Here is a 27,662-nt window from a genome sequence, read left to right as displayed (position 1 = left end):
GTTTCAACAGCATAAGCCTGTGTAATAGACTATGTTGTGAGTACCTATGTTGTTTCATTCAGCTAGATAAAATGTGACTACATGCTTATGGGTTGTAGAGGAAGCTCTTATGGATGTAGTCATGGTGAGGCTGTGAGTTAAATTCTTCATCATCATTATGTATATTTAATTGTGCTTTACAAACATGAAGAAATACACATCCTCCAGAGTGGCTTACAATCCATACAATATAGACAACGAAGACAAGACAAAAACCAGTGTAATAGTGGACGAAGTGGAGAGATTACTGGTGAGCAGGTTAAGGTAGCTAGGGTACCTGGAAGGAGTTGCATGGGAGTAATCTGAATGATAGTGCAGTCTTCATGCAGGGAGTAAGAAACTTGTCCAGTCAGAGGAGACAGCATAAAAGAAGGAGCAAAACTGAGAATGAAAGTAGTCAAAGGAAAGGGGATTGTGAGGAGTGTGGACAATGGAAAGACTACGATGACATGAGAATAAAGATATTCAAAGATTGGGTTAGGTTTCTGGTGAAATTACGTTAGTGAAGGAATGCAAGGTGGGGAGGTGATGTTGCAATAATTTAAGGAGAGCTATGAGAGAAGATGGTGTTATTGGTGGTATTGGATAGAGAAGAAGTAGTGAGATGCAGGCAGCTCAGAAAGGTGAAGAATCTTGTAATCAGAGCAGGAATTGATCAACGCTAGTGATTTGATGGAGAATGAGAAAAATGAGGATTAGGGGGATATTGAGGAGGATGAAGCAGGACATAAGTCCTGACATGATGTGAAAAGGAATGAAAAGTCAAAGAAGATACAGAAGTTGTGAAACTGAGCAATGGGGAGTTGTGGAGGGTGCAAAGAAAAGGTGCTGCATGAGGACTAGGAAGAAAAATAGATTTCGTTTTGGTAAGAATGAGTTTGAGATTGCAGCAGAGCATCCAGGAGGAGATGTTGGAGACATTTGGAGATGTGCGAATTGGTAAAGGGAGAGTGGTTGGGGAAAGAGAGGGAATTGAGAATCAACTGTATAGGGGTTGTACCAATCATTTTGTGAATGGATGAGGTTTCCAGAGAGAAGAGGTGGGCTGCATAGGGTTGCAGAAACAGAGAGAAGCAGCATGTGAGGAAGAAAGAATGATCAACTGAATAAAAGGCCTTAACTTTCTCCCATTTGACATAGCAAGGAGGAAGTCACATGAGCAGCATACAGTTTGTGTTAATGACCCTGCAGCAGCAAACCATTAGATTGTTGACTAACAGGTGGAACTTCTGTGAACCCTGCTAACTTTGCAATGAGGTCAAAGTGATCTCTTCTATAACTGGTATGTGAGGAAAAGGCTTGTTGCTGTGTGTACTATAGCCTTCTGTTGAATGCACAAGTATCCGTTTTCTTTAACTTGGCAGAGGCAGTGGAATTGATGATTGCAGTTACTAGGTAGAGGCATTTGTGTTGTTGAAGCCTGTGAGAGCCCTACACTTGGTGCCATGTATATATATATTTTTAAGAACCATACAGCGGGTATTTCCTTGGGTTTTTTTTTTATTCTCCTCCACACCTATATCTTTATATAACAGCTTGTCTTGTGGTTTTACAGGCAAGAAACGCCTTAACATATGTAATTTATTCTTTCCTTCAAGGGGGTTAACAAATTGCCTCTTTGTTTCCTAAAGGAAATATTGGGGGGGAAGGATGTGGAATGTTACAAGCTGAGATTAAAAAGAAATGTCTGGAATCTTGGATAGGAACCACATAAAAATGCACTCAGTCTCTCTTTGAAAATGAGGATTGATCTGATAGTTTTCTGGCAAGCTCTCTATGGTACTTGGAAAAAGCAGAATCATATTTGAAAACTGATTGTTGTCCTTGATAAAATTACCAAAGAATTTAGTAGACTGTTTTCTATATGTTTGTGGATAGAGGCAAAGACACTTTACTTAAGAAAAAAAAATGATGAAAAGAGATTAGCACATTTCTTGCCAACTGTAAAGTAGTTCTGAAGATTAATGAAGGACTGCAGCCAAAGATAAAGGATAACTGAAGGAATATTTTTGACCCCATTGATTTGATTGCAGAAATCATGAAGGACTTTTAAATTTTCATTCCCAAAAGTATGTAAAAATATCTGATACTGCCAGCTAGAACTGTGAAATTCAAAAAGATTACGCAGCAAAATGAAAATTCTTAAAGAACAAATGTGCCCTGTGATCACTTCTGTAACATGACTTTGGCAGTCTTGTAGGGTATAAAGAATGTGGTGCAAAGACAACTACTAAGACCATGCAGTCAAAAGAAACAGAATCAGTGTAGATGAAAATTGGGACCTAGTTGGTGTAGGGGACTAGTTTTCTGATTGGTAATAGGTAATTGCTAATAAAAGCAGATAGAAGTACTCCTCACTCCAGATAATCAGTTTGGCGTTTTTCAGCTATCATAAAACTGAACATTAATTTTTAGCAAAACTCTGCAGATGTGCTCATGCTTTAGCCAAAACATGGCCCTCTGGAAAATAAAACTAAACATAATAAGAAGCTTTGATTTATGTCAATATTAATAGAAGGACGAAGGCAAATCATAAGGGTAACAGTCTCAAGATATCAATATTACTTTATAAAATTCCAAGAGCATGTTTTTGATATCACCTTTTTCGTATGCCTTTTTATCCACAATACTAGCATGATCACATCCTTATATTTTATCATCCCAGTGATACAGTATTTTAATTTATCAGTCAAAAAAAAGATAAGCAGAGCATCTCTGGGTGATTATAAACATGCCTCATCTAATATAATAAAGCACAAGACTAGGAGATTTTTGCCATTACAGAAGTGCAATAAATATACCAGTTTGCTATTATGAATTTATCTGCACAAAACATTTCTGAGTACTTTGAATCCTGGGTACTTTGCAGCTTGGGCACAACATCATTCTCATTGAGTTAGAAATGTAGCATTATCTTCTAAAAACACAGCTAATTTCTGATAAGTAAATAATTCATCCAACATTAGCAGGTTACTTTAACTTAGTCCCCTTCATAAATAGCAAAACTCCCCTTAAAGCACCCAAACTAACCACCTTTTGAGGAAAGAAGCAAGGTCAATTACATATCGTCATGGAGTGAGATAGCTTGGGCTAAATGTCAAACGCTTGACAACATTTATCCACGTCTAAGCCATTGTGTATAATTACGCCCTCTGACCTGTTTGTTCCTCCTTCTCTCATGCTCACCTCATAGTAAGAGGTGGCTTTCTTTGGCCTGTTTGCTTGTTAGAATGTCAAGTTATATCAGTTCTAAGGCACTGCTGGTAATGTCCCTTGAGTGACGGTTAGGGTGAATAGCAAGTGTGAAAAATCGGGACAGAGGGTGGGGTAATAGGCACCTATATAAGACAAAGCCCCAAATATTGGGACTGTCCCTATAAAATCAGGACATCTGGTCACCCTAGTGATGGTTTCCAGTCAGTTGTTCTACCACACATCTCTTGACCAAAACTAACCATGTTCTGGCCAAGCATTTGGGAAAAATCCCCCAATAATAACTAGGGCTTCAAATATATGAGTGTTGTCAAGCTGTGAAACTTAGCATTGACTCTTGGCTTTCCTCTCTTGTGCTGCAACCGTAAGAAGGGCTGGACCTACTTTACAGTAATTACTTACAGTAACTTACACCTCAGATGCACAGAGTGGTGAGCTAATCACATTTATAGACTGTAGGCACCTGAAAAGTATAGGGCTTTCTCTTGTGAAACAGCCTGATAATGCTCCTGTTTTTTATAAACTATATGAATATCTTTATTTGATAAATTAAGGTACATTTCTTAGAGTGTAAGCTCTATGGGACAGGGACTTTCTGTGATTGTGCAGCATCCCGTACCAGAAGGACCCAATCCTGACTGGGGCCTTTCAGCACTGCTATAATATAAATGAATACTATTTAATAATAATAATGGGTTTGTAATTATACATAATATTGAATATTTTATGGATGTCTGACCAAAATCTTTGGGTCTGTGACACTCCGTGAACATATGTGCATGCACTAACATACTATATTAGCTCACATGGTCTTGTGCTTGCATTTCATTGGAATTACCTCCATGATGGTGTGTGCATTTTGGAAGTTATCTGACCAAGAATCATTCATCTGTGCTACTCTGATATACTAGTTCTTGTTTTCCTTTGATATGCCATGACTTGTCTAGTTTTGCTCTATTCAGAACCACCTAGAGAATTTGTCCATTACATTTTCATTTTTTTAGTCTTAGCAATTCATTTTCAGCAGCAAAACAGAAGTTGGAGATATGTTTATGAATATCTGATATTTGAAGGTTATAGTGTGTTGTTCAAATGTTGGCTTTCTAAACCTTGAGGCTTTAGGAAAAAAGACTACACTTTGACATTAGGGCTTTCTGCCATAGTTTGATAGATCTCTAAACTTTAATTCCACATTAATGGTCGTGAATCACAGCCCTAGGAATTATTTAAAAAAATACACACACACACACACACACACACACACACTCTGTACATAGGAAGAAAGCAGTTGGTTTCTAACCTAATTCATGCAATACAGACCACAACAGTCTTCACAGTTACAAACCTAGTGCACATTCACCACAACCAGTTCACATGTGTGCAAATCAGTAGTCATCTTACATCAAACCCCATCTAAAGCCAAATAAAATCCTTGCATCTGTTGGATCACAGAAACCCCCTTGGGAACTGCCAACTGATGTGCTGAGACTACTTCTAATCCATTTTCCCTGCCAGCTTGGGACTCCAGAACCCTGCCTGGTTTGAGCCAGACATGCTTGCCTGGTACAAACCCAGACTCAAGTCTGAACAACGTCCCACAAAAGCTGAAGGCTTAACTGAAAACAGCTTAAGAAGTGTTCCTGTCTCCACCAGGCAGATGCCCAGTTCCCAATGGGGTCCAAACCCCAAATAAATCTGTTTTACCTTTTATAAAGCTTATACAGGTTAAACTCATAAATTTTCGCCCTCTATAACATTGATAGAGAGAAATGCACAGCTGTTTCCACCCCCCACCCCCCGGTATTAATGCATACTCTGGGTTAATTAATAAGTAAAAAGTGATTTTATTAAATACAAAAAGTAGGATTTAAGTGGTTCCAGTAATAACAGAACAAAGTAAATTACCAAACACAATAAAATAAAACACGCAAGTCTAAACCTAATATAGTAAGAAAGTGATTATAGATGAAATCTCATCCTCAGAGTTTTCCAGTAAGCTTCTTTTACAGAGTAGCCTCCTTCTAGTCTGGGTCCAGCAATTGCTCACACCCCTGTGGTTACTGTCCTTTGTTCCAGTTTCTTTAAGGTATCCTTTGGGGGTGGAGAGGCTATCTCTTGAGCCAGCTGAAGACAAAATTGAGGGGTCTCCCCGGGGCTTAAATAGACTTTCTCTTGTGGGTGGAGACCCCCTCCTCTCTCCTATGCAAAATCCAGCTCCAAGATGGAGTTTTGGAGTCACATGGGCAAGTCACATGTCCATGCATGACTCACTTTTTACAGGCAGCAGCCATTGCTCACATGTTAACTTGAATGTCTCCAGGAAGACTTCTTATGTGCAGTGGAGTCTTCCAAGATCCATTGTCAGTTAAGTGTTTCTTGATTGGGCACTTAATTTGCACATTCCTTTCTCAAGAAGCTGACCAAATGTTTTACTAAGGTTACTTAAACTCAAACAAGTACACAGCCAATATTCATAACTTTGAATACAAAAATGGTACATCCATACAAATAGGATGAATATATTCAGTAGATCATAACCTTTACAGAGAGATGTTACATGGCCTATGTAGCATAAAACATATTCCAGTTATGTCATATATACATTCATAAGCATATTCCCATAAAGCATTATGGGGTGCAATGTCCCATCCAGTTTCACACCTGCCATCTATCACTCAGTTCCACGCATTCCATCATACTCCCTTAATTTACTACAGCTAAACTTTTAGAAATGAAATCAGAAGAATACATAACTGGTGTCAGGTTTCATTACGAACCACAACTCTGACCAGGTTCACTGAGCCAGAAGAATTTCAAGCAAATCTGTAAATACTGACTTTTTCTGGGGAAAGCCACATGAAATAGTTTTGGATCTTTCACTTCCATCTGAAATCAGGCAGAACTTGGTGGTGAATTTTGCTTTGAATTCAGATGGTGAAAACTCATGTATATTCAGACTGGAAAATAGATTCATACTAACCCCTGCAAATGGAAATTTCACCCAACTGAGTTTCACCCAGCTCTTGATATAATATCAGTTCTTTCCTTTGGTGGTGGTTGTTAAGGCTATGATTATGTCACGGAGGTCGTGGCAGTCATGGAGTCTCTGTGATTTCAGCCCCGGTTGCTGGGAGCTGCAGGGTCCCGCCGCCTTCCACAGCCACAGGGAGCTGTGTGGTACCCCCACCGCCTGAGGCAGTGGGTCCTCCAAGGTCCGAGCCACCATGGGCAGCAGGGATACCCCGCAGCTCTCATCTGCCGTGGGCAGATGGGTACCCTGCAGCTCCCAGCCACAGCAGGCAGGTGGGTTAGCCTGCAGCTCCTGGCTGCTGCAGGTGACGGGTACCCCCGCAGCTCCCCGGCCACCGTGGTGGGATAGGGAGACCCTGGCCGCTCCCCAGCCACCGTGGTGGGACAGGGGGCCCTGGAGCTCTGAGGCCCCTGGGTCCCAGCCACCCTGCAGCTGCCCAGACCCTTCCCATTTTATTATGGATATTATTAATAAAATCAAGGACAGGTCAAGGGCTTCCCTGAATTTTTCTTTATTGCCTGTGACCTGTCTGTGACTTTTACTTAATATATTCAGCCTTTTTATTACTGTAGCACTTAGCAGCCCTACTCATAGACAAGGACCCCACTGTATTAGGTGCAGTACAAACACAGAACAAATAGTTGGTCCCTGCTCCAAAGAGCTTACAATCCAAATATAAGACAGGAGACAGATGATGGATACAGACAGATGGTACTGTAGGAGACTATCTGTGTCAACCTCTTCAGGCAGCTGTTGCTGACGTCGTTAGACATTGTCACCGGAGATGGGGCTTCCTGCATAGGGGTTCTATCTACAGTCAGGAGGAAAAGGGAAGACATTAATTGGAGGACACAAAATATGTGTGTGTGTATAAAATTATATATAAAACAAAAAAAAATTAAACCGAGATTAACCATATACTTGACCCTCACTGTTATGAAACTTGATATCAGCTATGAGAATCATGCTTTAAGGAGATTTGAATGGAAGACCCTTTTTTTCCCTGCTAAGATTGTGGATGATAAAATTAAATCCCCTTGGGCTGTCATCATAAAGATCCTGTTTGTGTGCAAATACTGGTTGGATATTCAGTCTGTGCTTTTTTCATTCATTTTTGTACAAAGGATTGTTTACTTTTATATACCTTCTTTCCTACCCCCTCCACTCCGTTTTGCTGCATTAATAAGATTTTAATGCAAAGAACAAGCGATTGTAAGAAGCAAAGAAAAGCCTTTCGGAGCAAGACTGATAAATTGAAGGCATCGATCAGACTTCCCTGCCTGCCTAAATAATTTAAGATGTAAGAAATATTCATCAAAACAGAGACATGCAGATGGCTTTGATTTTATTACTGTTAGTCAAAAAGGACAAAAACCTAGGAATAGCTATTAATTTTTCAATATCAGTATGCTTCCGATATAATAGTGAAGCAACATTTTTATGTGGAAACCTGTAAAATGCTAAAGTTGTCACAGAGTCACCAGGGTGATGCTCTGGAACTACTCCCTACGAAGACAGGACTCTGGGGGAGCATGCCTTCTCTCTCTGAGCATACTGTCTCCAGGGCAAGAAGCTTACACAGCTTTGACCTTCCTGGGTCTGACCTTGAAGCTTTCAGCATCCCCTTCCACACCATGCGCTTCCTGTAGCAAGTCTGCCCAGGCGGGACTCCTGGGGAAGCCAGAGGGCCCTGCCACCCCAACTCCGCAGTCAGCAGTGACTCTCAGCCAGCTGGTAAAACAGAAGGTTTATTAGTCTACAGGAACACAGTGTAGGGCAGAGAACTAGTTAGCACAGAAATCAGTGACTTTCAGCCAAGTCCATCTTGGGGGGAGGGGAGCCCAGAGCCAGGGCTCTGGTCCTCCCCCTGAGCACAAAGACTGACCCGCTTCCAGCTGCCTGGCCCCTGCCCTGCCCGTTGCTCCTCCTCCAGCCTTTGTCTCGCTTCCTGGGCCAAGAGTCACCTGGTTGCATCCCCCTCATGGGTCTGAGGTTATGAAGGGGTGGCCATCCATGCAGGCAGCTGGAGTAACCCCCACAAAAGTGTCACCTGCTTATTCCCACCACCTAGACATTGGTGCAATACACAGGGAAACTGAGGCACACACAGCATTCATGCAAAACAGTAAGACTCACATACAACATAACAACGGAAAATCCCCACTTCATCAATTTCTCCCCCCTTCGAGACCGAACTGAGCAGGGTCACTTTAGCCAGTGACCTGGGGAAGTTCAGGCCCCCCTCTCTGGGTCAAAGCATCAGCTATGACATTTGCAGTCCCCTTTAACATGGACCACCTCCATCTCATAATCCTGGAAGGACAGAATCCACCTTAGGAGCTCGGCATTGGCCCCTCTCTTCTGGTGCAGCCATGGCAGGGCGAGTGGTCTGGGTACACAGTGAAGCGCCATAAACACAAAAGACAAAATTTCTTAAGGAATGTTTCTGCTAATACTTCTCCACCTTGTAATGTGAGGTGGTGTAATAAGTATTACAGGTAACAGTATAAGCAAAAGCAACACACTGTATGACTGAAGCATTTTATTCTTCAACGCGATATTTTGTTTGACTTGTGGTTTTGACCTTTTTGTTTTGATTTGGGATTTTTTTTGGTTAGTGTCATGTTTTTGGGGGGCTGGGTGGGGGAGGGTTCTGGGGTTCATAGAATCATAGAATATCAGGGTTGGAAAGGACCTCAGGAGGTCATCTAGTCCAACCCCCTGCTCAAAGCAGGACCAATCCCCAATTAAATCATCCCAGCCAGGGCTTTGTCAAGCCTGACCTTAAAAACTTCTAAGGAAAGAGGTTCTACCACCTCCCTAGGTAACGCATTCCAGTGTTTCACCACCCTCCTAGTGAAAAAGTTTTTCCTAATATCCAACCTAAACCTCCCCCACTGCAACTTGAGACCATTACTCCTTGTCCTGTCCTCCTCTACCACTGAGAATAGTCTAGAACCATCCTCTCTGGAACCACCTCTCAGGTAGTTGAAAGCAGCTATCAAATCCCCTTTCATTCTTCTCTTCTGCAGACTAAACAATCCCAGTTCCCTCAGCCTCTCCTCATAAGTCATGTGTTCCAGACCCCTAATCATTTTTGTTGCCCTTCGCTGGACTCTCTCCAATTTATCCACATCCTTCTTGTAGTGTGGGGCCCAAAACTGGACACAGTACTCCAGATGAGGCCTCACCAATGTTGAATAGAGGGGAACGATCACGTCCCTCGATCTGCTCGCTATGCCCCTACTTATACATCCCAAAATGCCATTGGCCTTCTTGGCAACAAGGGCACACTGCTGACTCATATCCAGCTTCTCGTCCACTGTCACCCCTAGGTCCTTTTCCGCAGAACTGCTGCCTAGCCATTCGGTCCCTAGTCTGTAGCGGTGCATTGGGTTCTTCCGTCCTAAGTGCAGGACCCTGCACTTATCCTTATTGAACCTCATCAGATTTCTTTTGGCCCAATCCTCCAATTTGTCTAGGTCCCTCTGTATCCTATCCCTGCCCTCCAGCGTATCTACCACTCCTCCTAGTTTAGCATCATCTGCAAATTTGCTAAGAGTGCAATCCACACCATCCTCCAGATCATTTATGAAGATATTGAACAAAACCGGCCCCAGGACCGACCCCTGGGGCACTCCACTTGACACCGGCTGCCAACTAGACATGGAGCCATTGATCACTACCCGTTGAGCCCGACAATCTAGCCAACTTTCTACCCACCTTATAGTGCATTCATCCAGCCCATACTTCTTTAACTTGCTGACAAGAATACTGTGGGAGACCGTGTCAAAAGCTTTACTAAAGTCAAGAAACAATACATCCACTGCTTTCCCTTCATCCACAGAACCAGTAATCTCGTCATAGAAGGTGATTAGATTAGTCAGGCATGACCTTCCCTTGGTGAATCCATGCTGACTGTTCCTGATCACTTTCCTCTCATGTAAGTGCTTCAGGATTGATTCTTTGAGGACCTGCTCCATGATTTTTCCGGGGACTGAGGTGAGGCAGACTGGGTTGTAAATCTATATTATTGCATTCAGGATTTACCAAAGCTTGGATCACAGGTGAAAACATATCTACATCTTTACAAAAAATAAAATTGATACCTGAGATTGTTGCATAATTCTGAGGCCAATATGCATTCTTTTAATGAAAGTAAATTAAACCAAGTGAAATATTTTATAGTAAAGCATAAGGTTTTGTTTGGTTGACTTATGAACCTGATAGCAATGTTCACATTAGAAATACCTACATACATTAGAAGAGTGGTTCTCAAACAGGGATATGCAGAGGTCTTCCAGGAGGGACATCAACTCATCTAGCTATTTGCCTAGTTTTATAACAGGCTACATAAAAACTTTTGAAGTCAGTACAAACTAAAATTTCACACAGACAATGACTTCTGTATACTATACACTGAAATGTAAGTAAAATATTTATATTCCAATCGATTTATTTTATAATTATATGGTGAAAATGAGAAAGTGAGCAATTTTTTAGTAACAGTTCTTTTAAGAGATTATTTATTATACTTATTTACACTTTATATTTACAAGACACTTAACTAAACTTGATTAATCTGCACAACCAGAGGACGTCTCTTCAGGGTATTATCTCCATTTAACAGATGAGGAAGAGAGGTTAAGTGGGCTTGCACAAGGAGAGAAAATCCATGTCCTAGTCCACTACTTCAACTAGTAACATCCATTTTATTGAATAATTTCTTGCCTGGCACGTCCCATTCTTGGTACTTTTGCATTTTGTACAATTTAATTTGTTTTGAGATTCAAATTAAATTGAGGAAATGAATTGGCATGTTAATGTTTTTTTGTAATTCATGTGTCCATTGTAAGGATCTTCTGTCATGTTTTTGCCCTAGGTTAGTGTTGTAAACAAGATGCTGTATTTCAGTGGGTTTATCAGTGAATTATTTTTCCAGTAAGAACAATGAATTTCTCATCTGGCAGTCAATATTATTGCATAGTGTATTTGAACTTGTAAGGCAGTGAATAATTAATAATCCTTCTGCCATTTGTGGCAAGAGCGTCTAGAGATGCATTCCCATGGAATTGTACAGCTTGGAAATTATTTAAATATTTGTGTCAAGTCCACAAAGTAGAATCTTAATAAGCAAACTCAAATGATGTATCTCAGCAACCTGTCTTTCAGGTCTGCCATGTCCAGAACTACCATTGATTTCAACTGGGCTTTCTGGCCTTAATCCTGCACGAGTCAAGTCAATGTCAGTTTTCCCAGTGACTTTAATGGGAGGCAAATCAAGTGTTTGCGTGTGGAAGGCTTGCAGGACCAGGCCTTCTATTTTGAAAAGCTGTATTCCCACAAAGTAATGGGACATAAGTGTATATATTCAAGAGTAAAATATGTGGTTTATTGCCTAATTACCTTCAATGCACTGCTAATGGATTTTCTGTTACATGCTTTCTTAGGTCAATGGAACAGAAATCGAATATGAATTTGAAGAAATTACATTGGAGAGGGTAAGTATGAATTGTTTTTTGTATTATAGAAACCAGTGAAAATTTGATTTTCTGTAGCACAAATTAAATTATGATGAAATAATATCATGAAAGATCAAATTCTAAATTCCTTAGTCAGATAACATTTTCCATTTTAAGTGAGGACTTCAGGATTTGTCCAATAGTTTGTAAATATAAGAACTTCAGCAGTGTCAGCCTTTCACATGTTTGCACGTCAGGATCCAGAATACTTTTCCTATTCATAACTATTACATGGTGTTGAGGTCTGAGTACTCGGAAAAGACCATCAGGTGTTGGAACATCTGGGTGCAGAGATTATTTTCTTTGTACTTTGCAAGCTGGAAGTATGGAAGGCTTTCCTCACTTTTAGCCTCCTTGACTTTCTTGTGTGTTCATGAGGAAAGAAGAAATTTAGCACAGATAAGTGCTTTATAGAGAGATAATTAACAGCCTTTCAAATGTTAATGTTGTAGTAACTGTGTAAAAACAAAAACAACACGGAGTCCGGTGGCACCGTGAAGACTAACAGATTTATTTGGGTATAAGATCTGAAGAAGTGGATTTTTTTGCCCACGAAAGCTTATGCCCAAATAAATCTGTTAGTCTTTAAGGTGCCACTGGACTCCTCCCTTGTTTTTGTGGATACAGAGTAACACAGCTACCCCTCTGATACTGTGTAAAAGCAGGGTCCTGTATGTATAAATGTGTATGTGTGAAAGCATGGACAATATTTGTACAGACTTATTTCTTATCAATATTAACTGTGTGTGGTATTAGAACTGAAACCTTGTATTGTTAGCTGTGCAATTTAAACATAGCATTGGAAAACGTCCAGATTTAGGAGTCACTTGGTATCCGGTCTTCCTAGCCTCAGCGACGTGTTTGGTTGCTGGTTACATAACTTTTTTTAGACTGCAGAAGTAGACTACAGACCTCTTTTAATTATCTTTAAACTAGTATAAACAGGCTATTTTCTATATAAAATAATGGAAAGTAAGGCCTGATTGATCAAAATATGACAATAAGGTGCCACAAGTACTCCTTTTCTTTTTGCGGATACAGACTAACAGGGCTGCGACTCTGAAACCTAACTATTCTTAAATAGCTAGTAAGGGCTTGTCTACATGGGGACTAAGTCAAGTTAATTTGGTTTGAAAACATTTGTATACACATGACACAGGTGCCGAGGAGGCTGAAATTTAAGGTTTGATTTATTGTGCTGTACTGCCATGCTAACTTCTGTCCCAGGTGTCCATGGCTACAACCATTGTAGGTGGTTGTGACCTAACATTCCAGCCTCTCTCCCTCCATTGCCCCACGCTGTCCATTTGCTTCCCCCCTCCACCATGTACCTTTCCAAAATGATGGTTACTTCAGTGGTGCAGTTGCCCTACATCTCATGCTAAAGCCTAGACTACTGATCCTTTTTAGGCTCACTCTGGAGAAGGCATTCGCTCACGTACCTATTTTTCTTTCCCCTTCCTTCAGCTGTCCTATCTGGTGAACATCCCCCTGCTCCAAAACCCCATTTGCCAGCTCCAAATGTCTGCCATGGCCTCTACCCTATTCACTTCCATGCGAGATTCACATAATGAAAACATTATTTTGTGTGAAAGGCAAAAGTATACAGAGACAGTGGTTACAGAAAAGGCAATTTGGTTACTGTTCTCACTTTCTGAGAGGTAGATATGGATATTTCAGGCCTGGACCTTGCAAGCCAGGTACAGCTCTCTGCTGAGGTTTTTTTGTGGGTTTACATGAAGAAAGAATGGTAACAGTGACTGCTTCAGGCAAGCATTGCAGAATCCTGTTTTTTCTCTGCACTTTCACCATGTATGCAGGGGGGAATAGCCAAAATTGCCATGCTCCTAGCCCTGAGGGCAATGCCCGACATGCTGGGACACTAGTTTCAGCTCGGTTTTTGTCCAGAAATTGAGTCATAGCTGCCCAGTCATTTTCCACCAGTATTGCTCATGGCTCCCTTCCACTCCTGCAGCAATTCGGGGGGACAATCCTGGTGAATAACCTCGGAGCATATCTTCCTGGCCTGCCCTTTGCTTTTTTTAAACAAAGCCATTCTGTGCCTCCTAGTCACCCACCTCCACGTGTATCGCTCACCATCTCTAAGATTCCCCCAAGGCTGGGAAGAATCTTGAGGAGGTAAAGCCAGAAACATGTATATCACGGTGCTATCACAGCTTTTTTAGAACATGCACAATAGCTGTTTATGAATGTTTTTACTACTCCCACATACACGGCTCCTGTACTAGCCAGAACATCAAGGATGGGATCTTTATCAAGACAGTGGCTGGCAAACCTGTCGGGGAGAAAAAAATGAAAACTCATGATGAAATGTTCATAGACATTGCAGAGTCCTCCCTCAAAAGTGTGGAGAGGTTGAGGGTTTTATTTTGAGGACAAAGAGGGAATCAGATAAGACGCTCTCCAGGGAGGTTGTTGTAGTGACCAAGTACAGCGTGGCAGTTGCTAGGGAAAGCATTACTGTGGCCAAACATGGAAAAAGATAGGGAGATGCAGAAGCAACTCCTGGAGGCAGTACAAAGCCAAAATGCTTTGTTGCAGCGTATGTTACTATAGGGCAGCAGGTAATGCAGGGCTGTAAAACAATATATGCAGCCCCTGGGCAATACAGGTTGATGAAAACTTTTCCCAACTGTACCCCCTGCCCCTTGCAGCAGGGCTCCCAGAGGCCATTATCAGAGACCCTAGCTTAGGGCACTGAGAACACTGGAACCTGGAACCCGAGCTCTTTTGAGTCCTCTATCACCCCTGGTAATTCGAGCCTCGCCACTCCACACCAGACGTCCCATGCACAAGAACTGGTAGAGCCAAGATGCATATTCACTTGCAATTTTGCGTTGTGTTGTGCACCGCACTCTTGCACTTTGTTGGTTTGTTTCACATCCGGTTTAATGAAAGGGTTCTTTGTAGTTAGATTGTTTTTAATATATTGTTTCATTCGTGTTTCAGTTAAAGGTTCATTTCTTTTTGTTACATAATAGATTGTTCAGTAATATAAATGTTGAAAAATTCATTCATAAGGAGTTAGTTCGTTTTTACAGAGAAAATAATGAACTTTGCTCTTATCTGTAAGGTTTTAAAAGCACGTATAGGCAAAGACATAAGATAAAATAGGAATTGCCTCAACATTGCACTTCCACTGCCCATAAACAACACTGATTTGCACAAAACATTTCCAACCTCTCCCCTCCCCCCCATACACACACAGATAAATAGCTGGATATACAGCTGCACAGTTTCAGGTATGAGACTCAAAATAAGAGCAATAGGCATCCCCAATGATATTGCCCTGGCTGTTTGCATTTTTTATTGGAGGCCTTGCTGACTGCCCGAACCTCTGAGCAAGTCTCTGTACCTAAGCCTCTCACCCGTTGCTAAGGGTTCTCCCTTGCTCTGACAAATATTGTGCAAAATACAACATGCTGCTATAATCTTTGGGACACTTTCTTTTGCTGCTTACAACCTATTCCACAAACAGTGCCATCTCCCTTTCAAATGTACACACCATTACCATTCTGCAACAACTGAGGTGGCAGTTAAAAGTTCCTGCCTTCAGCTCAAGTAGCTTTTGAATGGCTTCATAACAACGGAAGCTGCACACTACTTAGCAGCAGAGGATAAGCTGGGTTTCTGAAGATAACTGGAGCAATCTCCGCACCATTAATGTCCCTAGTGTTCCTGGAAGAAAACAGTCCTTTCTCCATGACATTAAAAAGAGTTGAGTTCTGAAAGAACCTAGCACCGTGGATCCTTCCAAACCACCCAACATTTGTCTGTAAACCTGCCCTGATGGTCGACAAGCTCTTCAAGCACTATGGAGAAATACCCCTTTCTGTTTATGAATTCTGAGCTCTAACTGGGGGGAGAGGGATGAAGGGGGAAAAAAAAGGCACGCAGATCCCATCAGTTTCCCGAATACAGTTTGTGTGCCAAGCCATCAATAACCACCAGAGCATTAATGAGCTGTATAACCTGGTGCAACAGCATCTTTTCCGTAGCACTACACATCTGAATGACAGTGGCCAAACAGTCAATCTCACCACACCAAATTGGTTCACTACAGACCAGTAGCATTCAGGGATAGCCAGCTTCCAGATGGCAGTTGGGGCCTGCTTGTCCGTGGGTATGTGGCAGTGCATGTTGGTACACTGCCATTGTAGCTCTGGGGTTAGTTCAGCACATATCTTCAGAAAGACTGCCTTCCCCATCCTGAAATTCTCTCACGGCTGCTGGTCATCCCAGGTCTGCAGAACAACCTTTTTCCACCAATCCACACCAGTTTTCCTAAGCCCAGAAACTATTCTACAAGCTATGAAGCTGCTTCAGGAACTGGGCCTCCACTATCACTTGCTTGGTGTCTTCCTCTTCTTCCTCATCTGTGTCCCAGTTCCATAGCTGCTGAAGACCCTCCTGTTACTGGAGATGCTGCTGCTGCTGCACCTGCCATGTCGTCTGCTTGGTGGTGTGGCTGGCACAGTTGAAAGACAAAATCATCTGCCTTTGAGTGCTGAAATACAGACCAGTCAGCCTCTTTGTGTTTGAGGTTGCCAGCATAATGGCATGAAGAATAATTGGGTCCATGCTTGTTGACCGCAATTCAAAAATGGAAGTAGCCCTCCAAGAAAGAAAGTATGGGGTGGATGCAGATGAATCATGGAAATTTTAACTAGCCTGGCTTCTGCTGTGCATATCACAATACACACCAAGAAAAATCCCAAAATACACACCGCTCAGAAGTGTAGCAAAGGACCATAGAATATTATCAGAGAATGCCATGACCTCAGTTTGCCACAAACCGCTGCTACGTATACACAGTGATGCTCATTGGCAGAGGACACACCATCCCATGTGCACACTATTACTGGTACTATGCATTACCTGGCACACATAAAAAGCTGATGGTTAAACTCCCTGTATAGACAAGCCCTGAGAGTAAATAACTCATTGCACTACTTCTTCTGCATACTGTACCTTTAATTGTCTAGGAGCATGAATATCATAACCCTTACACTTTTAAGGGACACAAGTTTAAATCTGTATTGATAAGTTTTCCTGTACACTTTAAAGCAAAGCACAGGAAGAGTCACTCTCTGTGTATCATCACAATATAATGTGTAATAGTTATAGGCATTTTTATCTATGGTTTCTCAAACTATTTGGGCATCTCTAGCTATTTATTAGATTAGAGTTTTCAAAGGTCACTGAACAGAACACATGCCTCCTGGGCAGTATTTTAATTTTTAATAGATGTGTAAAGTTATCAGCTTACATAGTGCAGAAACCAGTGTGGTTTTTGCCAATGCTAACGTAGATAATTATTCCTATTATATTTTAAATGTTGTTTGGTAAGCATTTGCACACACAGTTATAGTTCCTAGTGGAGGACACTTGGAGCAGCAGATTCTGTGGCTACTTGTTCTTACTACTTGAAATGTTCAGTCACACTTATCAGTGCTATTCTCAGAAATAGGAATGATAAAGGATCTGCATCTGTTTTTGTGAGAGAGATAAAATACAAGTTATTGCCTTTAAATGGCTGTTATCCATTTATGTTACAGTGACAGTACTTTCAGAAGAGGTGAGAAATACTTCACATTAATTATCCATTTTCTTCTATAAAGAGCCCTAGAAATTAGATTGGAAAATCATCTCCATTTAATGGCAAAGCTGCAAAAATATGTTAGGCCAGTGGTTTGGAAATACAAAAACTATACTACATCAGTAGCAAACAGTACATAATAAGCTTCCCTTCTCAGTGCAGATATCTGAGCTACCGTAATTTAGATCTCATCAGTTATTTACTTCACTTATGATACAGTCCTAAAACTTGCAATTGCCAGCTTGCTCATGCATCCCTGAATTGTAGCTACAAAATAATGTAGGATTACCAGACAAAAATAAAATGGATTGCTGTCCCTTGGGGCAGCTGTGCTTTTCCCCGCTTTGTTAATTGTAACAACTAAAGAAACAGAGATTAGGCACTGATTGCATTGCAGAGCATTGCCCAGATTCCATAAGCCTGGCAGTGCCAAAGTTGCACTCTTTTGTGGTTGACCAGTTGGTTGCAATATTGATTGTGAGAAAAGTCTATAGGGACATGGCGTTGGCAATACTCTCTCTCGGAGTGTTGAAAAAATCGTAAGTCAGGCATAAATACTTAATAGAGTAATTAATCATTGGAATAACTTTACCAAGCACCATGGTGAATTCTCAATGACTGACCATTTTAAAATCAAGATTGGCTGTTTCTCTGAAAGTTATGCTCTAGAAATTATATTGGGGCAGTTCTGTGGCCTGTGTTGCACAAGGAGTGAGACTAGTTGATCACAATAGTCCCTTCTGGCCTTGGAATCTATGAATTCTCCCCCATATTATGATATTTTTTCTTGTTTTTATTTGTCTTCTGGCTTTTAGGTTTTAAATTGCATTTGGGTGATATTATCAGACTTTTCTCTATAACCATTAGGGTGACCAGATAGCAAGTGGGAAAAATCAGGACAGGGGTGGGGCGTAATAGGCACCTATGTAAGAAAACCCCCCAAATATCAGGACTGTCCCTATAAAATCAGGACATCTGGTCACCATAGTAACCATGAGCAACACAAACTTACTACTTTGGTTGGTTGGTTGTAAATGAAAGCTGAGATTCTCACATAATCACAGGATTCCAAGAGCTGGGGCTTTAAGAAAAATACCAAATATTATGAGACTTGTGATTAAAATTGCGAGAATAGTTATGCTGTGGAAACCACCGAACTGAAGAGTGGGGCGCAGTCACAATAGTAGTATAAGAGTTGGGAACAGCAGTGTCCTCCCACACACTGCTGGGGAGTCTTATATATCTAGGCGTCAGATTCTGGCAGATTCCCCTCCTTTAGAGACCTGGGCTAGGGCAGGAAGTGCAGGAACTCCGAGTGTGGAGCCAGCCACAGAGATACGCTCTCCTTTGTACCTTTGTGCAATACTCCTTCCTCAGCTGCACCTTGAATCTGTCCCACAGACTATATATATATTATTCTTCTAGTGCATACTGATATAGCAAAATTACATTAATAGGTATCAGACAAATGTGCAAAAAAGTTACACGTTTAAATGCTTCAACCACCTTAGAGATCATTTGATTTTTCTATACTAATTTATGGACATAAAATACAGATCCAGCAGTAGTATAGCGCTTGGCAGGTTGCAATAAACTTCAGTGCCCAAAAGCATGCTTAGTATTCCTCAAAATAAGCCATTACTTTCCTCTGTCTTCAGTAAAAAAATACACCGTAAAAAGGAAATGCTGTGTAGAATGACTTGCATTAGTGCTGTGGAGTTAGGCCTCCGTTATTTCAGGGCTGAAAAATGCATCAGATGCCTACTAGGCAGGGGGCTAAACATAAGCCAAAGATAAAGGGCAGGATGGGTGGCCTTAGTGCAGAGACAAAGCCCAGACTAGCCACTGGACACTACTGTGAAAGTTCAAATTGCAGGAATTCCCAATAGGATATTGCACCCATGCTTGGAGGCACCATCTCTTCTGTTTGTATGTGGCTGATAAACTTGGAGCTCTTCCCTCTGCTTGTGAGGAATTCTCTCCGCCAATTCAAGTTGGAGTCTCCTAGTTATTGGGCAAAGAGGGCAGGATTGAGCATTCGAAAATTACAAGTCAAATCCCAAATGCATTATTTTTTGTTAAATCGAATGATTTTTTTGAACTTGGCTTCTGGTTTTTGAGCGTTTAGGGGTCATGTTTTCCAGTATTTCTGTGCAACCAGCGAGGCTAGGAACTAACTTTGAAAGTCAAGTTTCTCATGTAATCACGTGACTACAGGAGTTGAAACTGTAAGAATAACACCAGATATTGTGCAACTAATGATATAATCATGAGAGTCAGCAGCATGGAGAAAGGGATCTCTGCTAATTTATGCTTTCCTAACCCAGACCCAACCTCTCCCTTCCCTAGTCACCATCAGCCCAGTCCATCCCACTAGTACGCAACACATTACAATGAGACAGTTGTGCACTTCTCCCTGGCCCTATCCTCTTCTTGCAAGGCATTACTTCTGTGGCTGATATAAGCTAGGACTAACCCCTTCCCCTCTAACTTGTAGCTCACTTTTCTCTGCTTAGGTCCTCCTCTTTACACACCCTGCTCTCTGAGGAGAAACTCATTTCTATTGTTCTGCTTAGCCCCTACCTCATTGCTATCCCTCAAGCAGCTGAGTTATTTGCTCCACATCGTCTTCAGCTGCCCTCCCCTTCTACCTGGCAAATCTGTAAGATAGTGCCTAACATCACTCAACCTACCCTCAGCTGGCTGGCAGAAAACCCGACACTTTTATTAGCCTAGATAGCACTTCTATTTGTCCCAGGTTTCTGAACAATAAGATTTTCCCCCGACTGGTAACTGATAAGGCAATGAATACCAGACCTGCGGAGGAAATTATGATGGATTTTGCTAGCATATCAGCAAATATCAGAAAGGGACTGTGAAGAGGGTTGGAGAAAGGCAGGGAGGAGTTAGATAAACCTTTAAAATAGTTCATGGCCAGTTCAGGGTTTGGATTGAGAACGTCTTCATTTTTTTTCTGGTTTAGTTGGTCCATTCTTATGAGTTTGCTAAAAAGAAATTCACTTAGTTACTAGTAGAGTTGATTTTGAAAAAATTGGTATTTCCATCCTATAGGATATTCCAATATTTTGACATTTTCTTTTCATCCCAAATCAGTATGAGAAGTCAAAATAGCTAATTTTTTTGTGGAGCTTAAAATTTGGAAAAAGATTTGGAAATATTGAAATATTTCAGTTTTTACTTGATACAACATTGAAATGTGTCTCTTTGAGTGCCGTGGTGCTGCCTGGAAGTTCTCTTAATCTCCCATGATGTCCCACAATGGTTCAACCAAATGGAAGACTGGTGCATTCTGGGAGATGTGGTCCAGTCAGGGAACCCAGCCCACAGAGAAGAATGGGCTCATGATGCACCTGAACTGTAACTCCCATGAGGCACTACAGCAGTTCAGGTGGATGCAGTCGAATGTTGAGTCTTGCTGAAATGAAACATTTTGATGTAGTTCAATGAACAATAATATTTTGATTTAGGTTGGCCCCACTTAAATGGAAAATCAAAAACTGTTGGGAAATTCAGTTTTCCAGTGGAAAATTTGGATTTTGCATAAACTGTATTTTCAATCAAGAAAATATTTTGATGGAAAAAATCCATTAGAGAGAGACCTTTGTCAGATCATTCTGACGTGTTCTATTTAGTGTCTGCATCTTGACTTCCTCCACAGAGAGGTTGAAAATCTGCCTCACTTAATTATAAGAGAGACTGTAAAAGATGTTGCATTTCAGTTGCACTTCCAGAGGTCAGCATTCATGTTTCAGCAGAAAGTGGTTTTGGTTCTTATTTTCCAGCTCCGAGGGGATGTGGGCATTCTTGCTGGAGGAACCTAGACAGGGTTGGATTTCCAGAGCTCCCCAGAATTCAGGTGTCTAGTTTGTCATGCTATGTGGAGTGGCTCACAACTGAGAGTGCCTACCTCAGGTCAGACTGTCAGAAAACAGGGCAGACACCCCAAGATGATGGTATGTTCTATAATTAGATTTCACCAAGCCAGTAACAAATTTGAACTCCTGGATCACTATGCCAGTCTTACCATAGAGTCACAGATAGTCCCCTTAGATGCTCCAGTCTATCTTGCCACCCAGACAAACTGGACTTTGTGGTAAAAAGAAACCTATACCAAAAGTCACATCGCATCAGGTTGCTCCCAGTCCCAAGAGACCTTTCACTTGCTCCAGATCAGTTGGTACTCTATATCTTACACCAAAGACAAGGCTGGTAACTAATTCTAGAGTAAACTAACTAAAGGTTTATTAGCTAAGAAAAGGAAATGAGAGTTATTGAGAGGTTAAAGCAGATACAGTAAATGCACAGATGAGCCACATTTTGTAATGCCAAAGTGATGTAATAAACTGCCAGTTTTTCAAAAGTCTTTTCAGGGTGCCCAGGTTGTCTCTGGGGATCTCCGCTTTGCATTTCATATACTTCCCTGTAAGAGTCCAAATAGTCTAGAGATTCAGGATCCTTCCTTGAACCACACTTATCACTTCTTCTCACAGAAAACAAACTGACAGTGTCACTGCCCACATGGCCTTTCCTTTGATGATGGAGTGAGGAATGCATTTGGAGTCTTTGACCTCCCATCATCACACACAATGATCACTTGCTTTGAAATTAGCACTTTGCTATTAAAGTTCTTCGTTTGCATTCCACCAGGCTTCTATCTCAATGGATGAGTTATTTAGTTACAGGGGTACACACGATGTAAATGTTTGCTACTACATTATAACGGGATACAGATAAGTGAAAACAATGCCTGTACATCCCACTAGTTTTCATGAAGTTTAAATGCCAAATACATTCAACAATCACTTTGAGCTATAGTAATACACAAGTGAATTGGCTTGCAGCTCTGGCATGAGCTTGCACCTGGTCTTCCAGCGTCACATAGTCAACTAGAGGTTGAACCTTTTGAACTTAAGTAAATTTTAGGGTCAAAGATTCACAAACAGTCGGTCCTATCTAAAAAAGGACAACTGCAAATTCATTCCCATCTGCTTCTGATGTAGTAAGGAGCCTACATGAGGTCTGTGTTTTTCTCTCCTGTGTCCAACAGGTGCAGGAATAGGAATCGTTCATTTAATGATGCTGTTTTCCGCACTGACTTCCCTGGTGGAAGCCAGGAAGTTTCCGAATGCATTCCATAGAATATTGAAGAGCAATAGAAATTGGAATGTGTTCCATTGTACAGTGCACAGAATCCTATCTGGTTTGTGGAGCTTATATGAGCTGCTAAAGTAAAAGTTTTATTTACAGTCTGAATTTTGGCAGGAGTCTTTCTTGTATTTATGTGGTGTCAGCTGGGAGCTATGTCTGGAAAGTGAGCGTCGAAGTCTAAGGCTTTTTTTTTTTTTAAAGCCTCTAGACACCAGCCATATTTGTGTATTGTTCAGGCAGCAGCATGTTATGACTTCAATATTGAGAAGGGGTCAGAAGGCGTTGCAATGGGGAGGGTGCAGTCCTCTGCAGTTCACAGCAAGTAAATGACAGCCTTGAGGGAGTTATCCAGGAACAGCTAGAATGGTAGAAATGTGTTTTCAAGATAGAGACCATCAGAGCATTTACAAAGCTCGTACTGTAAAACAGTGTGCAGTGGATTCCCTTGAGAAGTGCAGGGTGCATAAGTCAGCACCTGATGATTGACAGTAGAATGGTCTGACAAAACATAATGGTTAAAAAAAAAACACCTTCTAAAATTAGCGTCCCCCAAGTAGTCGTGTTGCTCTGCCCAATGCACGCTGTTGTTCTTTCTGTTTCTTCAAGTGCATTGTTGTTGTGGATACCACCCGCTTTTCCGAGCTTTCTGATTAGGTGCTTTTTTTAAATGCCGCTTCTTTACCTGGCCTAACATGCTTCCTTAGTGAAAGCAAATGGTATCTCTTCTTGGCAAACTCAGACTACAGTTACTGTAATAAACAAACCCAGTCCTTCCTGCCTGCTGGCTTGTGGCAGGGTAGTGACCTAAGGGTGTTTTAAAGAAGAGAGAGAGTGGCCCTGCACAGCTTGCCTACACAAGAATGAGCATTATCTGTGTGTGGAACTGAATCGTCAGCTAAAGAAAATAAAATGCTAATCAAGTCCTATTTGTGCAAGTGCAATCAGCCTGTGATACTACTAGTCCTTGCCACAGTCTTGGGTGCTATGCAGGTCAACTGCCTTCCCAGTAACAACTGCACCTCACAGAGGAAGGGTACTGGTGGGATGAGAAGCTGAAGGAACCTGCTATTCAGGGCTTCCTGCCAGTCCTGCTACCATGACACTAACATGGTCTGGCCAAGATTTTCAGACGTGACTAGTGATTTTGGATGCCTCAGTTTTTAGTTGCCAAACTTGAGACACCTTGAAAATACCTGGCTTGAAAAAAGGGCTGAACATCCATCCAAGTCCAGTCCCAAGTTGGGCACCCACAGTAACTAGTCACTTGAAAATCTTGCTCTTCATTCTTATCCTGTGAGACAGCAGCTGTCACACTGAAATAACTGCTTGTTGGAGAGGGGCGTCTTTTTTCTGGGAGTCTGTCTCGCTAACTCTGGATACTTCTATAGCACCTGTCCCTTTGGAATGTAAGTGTTTGAAAGGTGGAATAGCTTGGGGCATGAGAGTTGGAGCTGCTGCAGAGAAGAAAGGGGGCTGTGGCCATTGGTCTATTTGCTTTCTTGCTCCACATACAACATCTGGAGTTTGAAACTGAATTGTTCCACATTCTTGTCTCATTTTGGATTGCTGGCATGGGAGGCTAAATACTGGCTTGGAGTAAGCCTCAAATCCCTCTTGACATATGAAATAGATTGTTAGTGCTATTGTTAGAAATTAATGAATTGGGAGTGAGGTGAGGAAGAGATTAGATAACTTGCCCAAAGTCCTACTGCAAAGCTGGAGCAGAGCCCAGGACTCCTGACCAACCGCATGAATGTATTCCCCCCTAGAATGGGCATAATATAGACGGTTTCAGTACGAGTCCTTCCAGATGGGTGAAGTTTATGCAATGCATGGCAAATCCTAGCTAATGGCTTTGCAGCTAGTATCTACTTACAAGGAAGACTTGGGCACTATTTTAGCATCTTTACAGCTGAAAAGTGGTTGCATTCTTTCCCAAACTGGGTGGTTAGAGGACTCCAGGGCCCTCTGTCAGTCTAAAAAGCAAAAACTCAGCATTGTTGGGTAAGGAAAAAAAGGCAAGTGCCAAGGGACTGCTAGGAAAAACATTTTAACAGTTAAGATTTTATAGCCAATCGAGGACTGGGGAAAAGAGAACCTGAAAAAATATCTCATATTTAGCTCCCTTTCAGCAGCTGTCAAAGAAAACTTTATTTTCATATTGTTACTTTAAAGGCTTACGTTTAAAGTTAAATGCCTTAATGACTCTGCATGGACAACAGCTGTGCCAAGTGAGAATGCTGTAGCTCCTTGGATTTATCACTGCTATCCAGCGGCATGTCACATAGTGCCCCTCAAAGGAGGAGTTTATCTCAGTCACTACCTAGAGACATGAGTGTCCCCTTCCACATACACACAAGTTAATATGTCATGTTAGAAAAACCTATATTTTAGTTCACATTTGAGGTTTTAGAGCTCTCTAGAGCAACAGATCTTTTTAATGCTGTGAATTACTGCTTTTTCATCTATTTTTATGACAAATATCCTCAATACTTTTAATAACTTGCATAAATTGTATATAGCGGCATCTGTATTTTTTGTGGTGAAATTTAGTGAGTCAGCTAGTCTGACTGAAATAGTGGGGGATATTTATGCTGCGGATGAGCTGCGTAGTAGATTGGGGGTAGGGTATAGAAAGGAGTTTATTTTTATGTGGAAAACTGGTATCCAGAGACTAGTGCTGAGATTTTAAATCACTGTAAACATTTCTCTATATTAAAATAGTATATCAGGTTTATACAGTATAAAAGTGCTAAGGTATTTTAGTATTTTATTAATCCTTTTGAAGTTTTCAAGGCTGCTGCGAACAGGAAGAAACCTGTTTGTTTGGAGGAATCTGATAAATAATTTTAAATTAAAGATCATGGATTGTTTCAGTCTCACGTGCAGAAAGTTATATAGGAATAAGTACTTTGCATGTCTGCAACACCTGTAATCCAGGGACCTCAAAGTTGTTTGCAAACATTAACACACTTAGCCTCACAATGACTCTTAGTGATATCTTAAGTATTATACCCATTTTATAGGCGGAGTTTAAGGAGGTGTGTAGAGGTTATGACCTGGCCATGGTCTCTCAGAAAGTCAGGAGCAGAACTGGGAGTAGAACCTGGAAATCATGATTTCCATTCCCCTGCTCTAACAACTGCTACTTCTGATACCTAAAAAATTATTAGAGGGGTAGCCCTGTTAGTCTGGATCTGTAAAAGCGGCAAAGAAGACTCTTTGCCGCTAAAAAACGATGTCCTTCATTATCTCTGCTAGAAGGGCCACTGTTAACTCACCAGAGTTGAGTCACTAAGCATACTGGGCCATCTCATTCTGAGAGGCGCAAAATACAGAAGTACTTGTGCAATAAGTCACTTAGCACAATTCTCTTGCTGCACTGAAGTCTCTCAGAGGGGTTTGTACAAAGAAATGTGTGGGAAAGGATTACATAGTCAATCAATACCCCAGACAGCACCGTGAAGGTGACATAAGAGTAAAGCTCAAAAGTAGCATGAAAATTCTCCATACGTTGGTCATAATAAATATTCACCAGTAAAGAAAATGGAGAAGAATAATGTTTTTGTTTGTAATATCAAAGGAAAACTTGCCTGTGCTTAGTACAGTGAAAAATATTCTTTAAGTTTATCTCTATAATTCTGAAACTTTGAGTTATCTATTACACAAAAGTTGTTTCATATAATTTACAGATGCCTATGTGCTGCTTGAAGTCTTGCACTGAAATTTTCCACATTTTTCTGTTTTATTCCATTTTAAATTGACATTTATTTTTCAGATGCTATCTATCTCATTCTCTCTTCCTTACTCAGTCACCCTCTAGTATACACCAGATAGCTTTAGTGAGTAATTCCTCCACTCTGTTTTTTTCACATGAAAATTGCCTTTACTTGGGATGTAACTTTTCAGAATAGAACACTTGATTTATTGGCATTCTCTGGCTGATAGGCACATGAATGCTTAGACTGACACAGAGCATCCAGTTTTCAAAAGGAATGTTTTAAATGCATAGCAGATCATTTTACTCTTCAAAATAATTAAAACACCTGTTTAAGTGGGGATTGTCTTGGAGTTTTAGACCTAATCCTGCAAGTTGATCCATGGCAGCAGACTTCTGCCCCCATGTGTAGCCCCAGTGAAGGTCCTTATTGGTCTAAAGATCCTACCATTCAGATTAGTTCATCAGATCAAGGCCCTGGTATCAGAGTTTAATGTGGACACGGTGGTGTTCCCAGAACCCCCTGATACTTGTCCAGATTTTCAGAAAGTAATATATGAGCATCAGACTCTGCTCAGTTCTGCTCTTTTAAGTCTATATAAGAAGCTGATAAACAGGAAGGAATCCAAAGGCATCTCTCAGCAAACATGGAGTTGCCTGCCCAATAACATTTTAAATCAAACAGTACCAGCCAGTACTAAATGGAGGTGAAAGCACCAGTCTTTATATCTAGGCGTTGTATGTTCCCAGATGAATTTACCAGTTCTAAAAAAGCTACTGCAGCATTACTGCCAGGGAGTGCTTTGATAAGAAGAAATAACAAAGGAATGCATTCCTTTTGATGCCTGGGATCCTGACTATTGAACAAGATGCATCTTTCGGAACTTCTTTTTAGTAGGGTGGGGAAGAACCTTACAAAAATTAAGTAAGACTTATTGAGGAGCATTATTCTTAGAAGCTGTGTGTGCAGAATTCACTTGGCTCCCCAATAGACATTAATATAATATAATAATAATATAATATTAAGGAAAGAAAAACATTAATTTACTAATACAATACATGACTCTCATTCTAAGCAAGGATGGCCTTTTTTTAGGCTGACCTTTCTAAAAGTATCTTTGAAATATTGTATTTGTCTTTCAAGGGAAAATAACTTTTTGCATTATAGAAAGATTGGCTTCCATTTCTGTTATTAACTCGCAATTGATTTCAGTGCATAAATTAGTGGTACTCCACCTTGAAGAGAGGGAGAGCTACTTCAGCAGTGAATGGAATCACAGAGGGAGAAAAAATAATCCCCTCACTATATCATGCTCTGCAAATGTGGTTGCTGTGCATCACAATGTGCTG

General features: G+C 41.1%; 1 protein-coding gene across 22 annotated transcripts in view; it reads left to right on the top strand.

Annotated features, from left to right (window-relative positions):
- Positions 1 to 27,662, top strand: part of DLG2 (discs large MAGUK scaffold protein 2) — a 1,447,004-nt gene that overhangs the window by 924,426 nt on the left and 494,916 nt on the right. For all 22 annotated transcript variants that reach the window (XM_074955894.1, XM_074956046.1, XM_074955852.1 and 19 more), the window contains one exon: positions 11,734 to 11,784. In XM_074955894.1, the coding sequence (XP_074811995.1) occupies positions 11,734 to 11,784 (51 nt within the window). The remainder of the gene's footprint in view (positions 1 to 11,733; positions 11,785 to 27,662) is intronic.

Source organism: Natator depressus, chromosome 1 (genome assembly GCF_965152275.1).
Source record: "Natator depressus isolate rNatDep1 chromosome 1, rNatDep2.hap1, whole genome shotgun sequence".
NCBI lineage: Eukaryota > Metazoa > Chordata > Testudines > Cheloniidae > Natator > Natator depressus.
The sequence above is the reverse complement of the archived record's forward strand: the minus strand, read 5'-3'. Positions and strand labels throughout refer to the sequence as shown.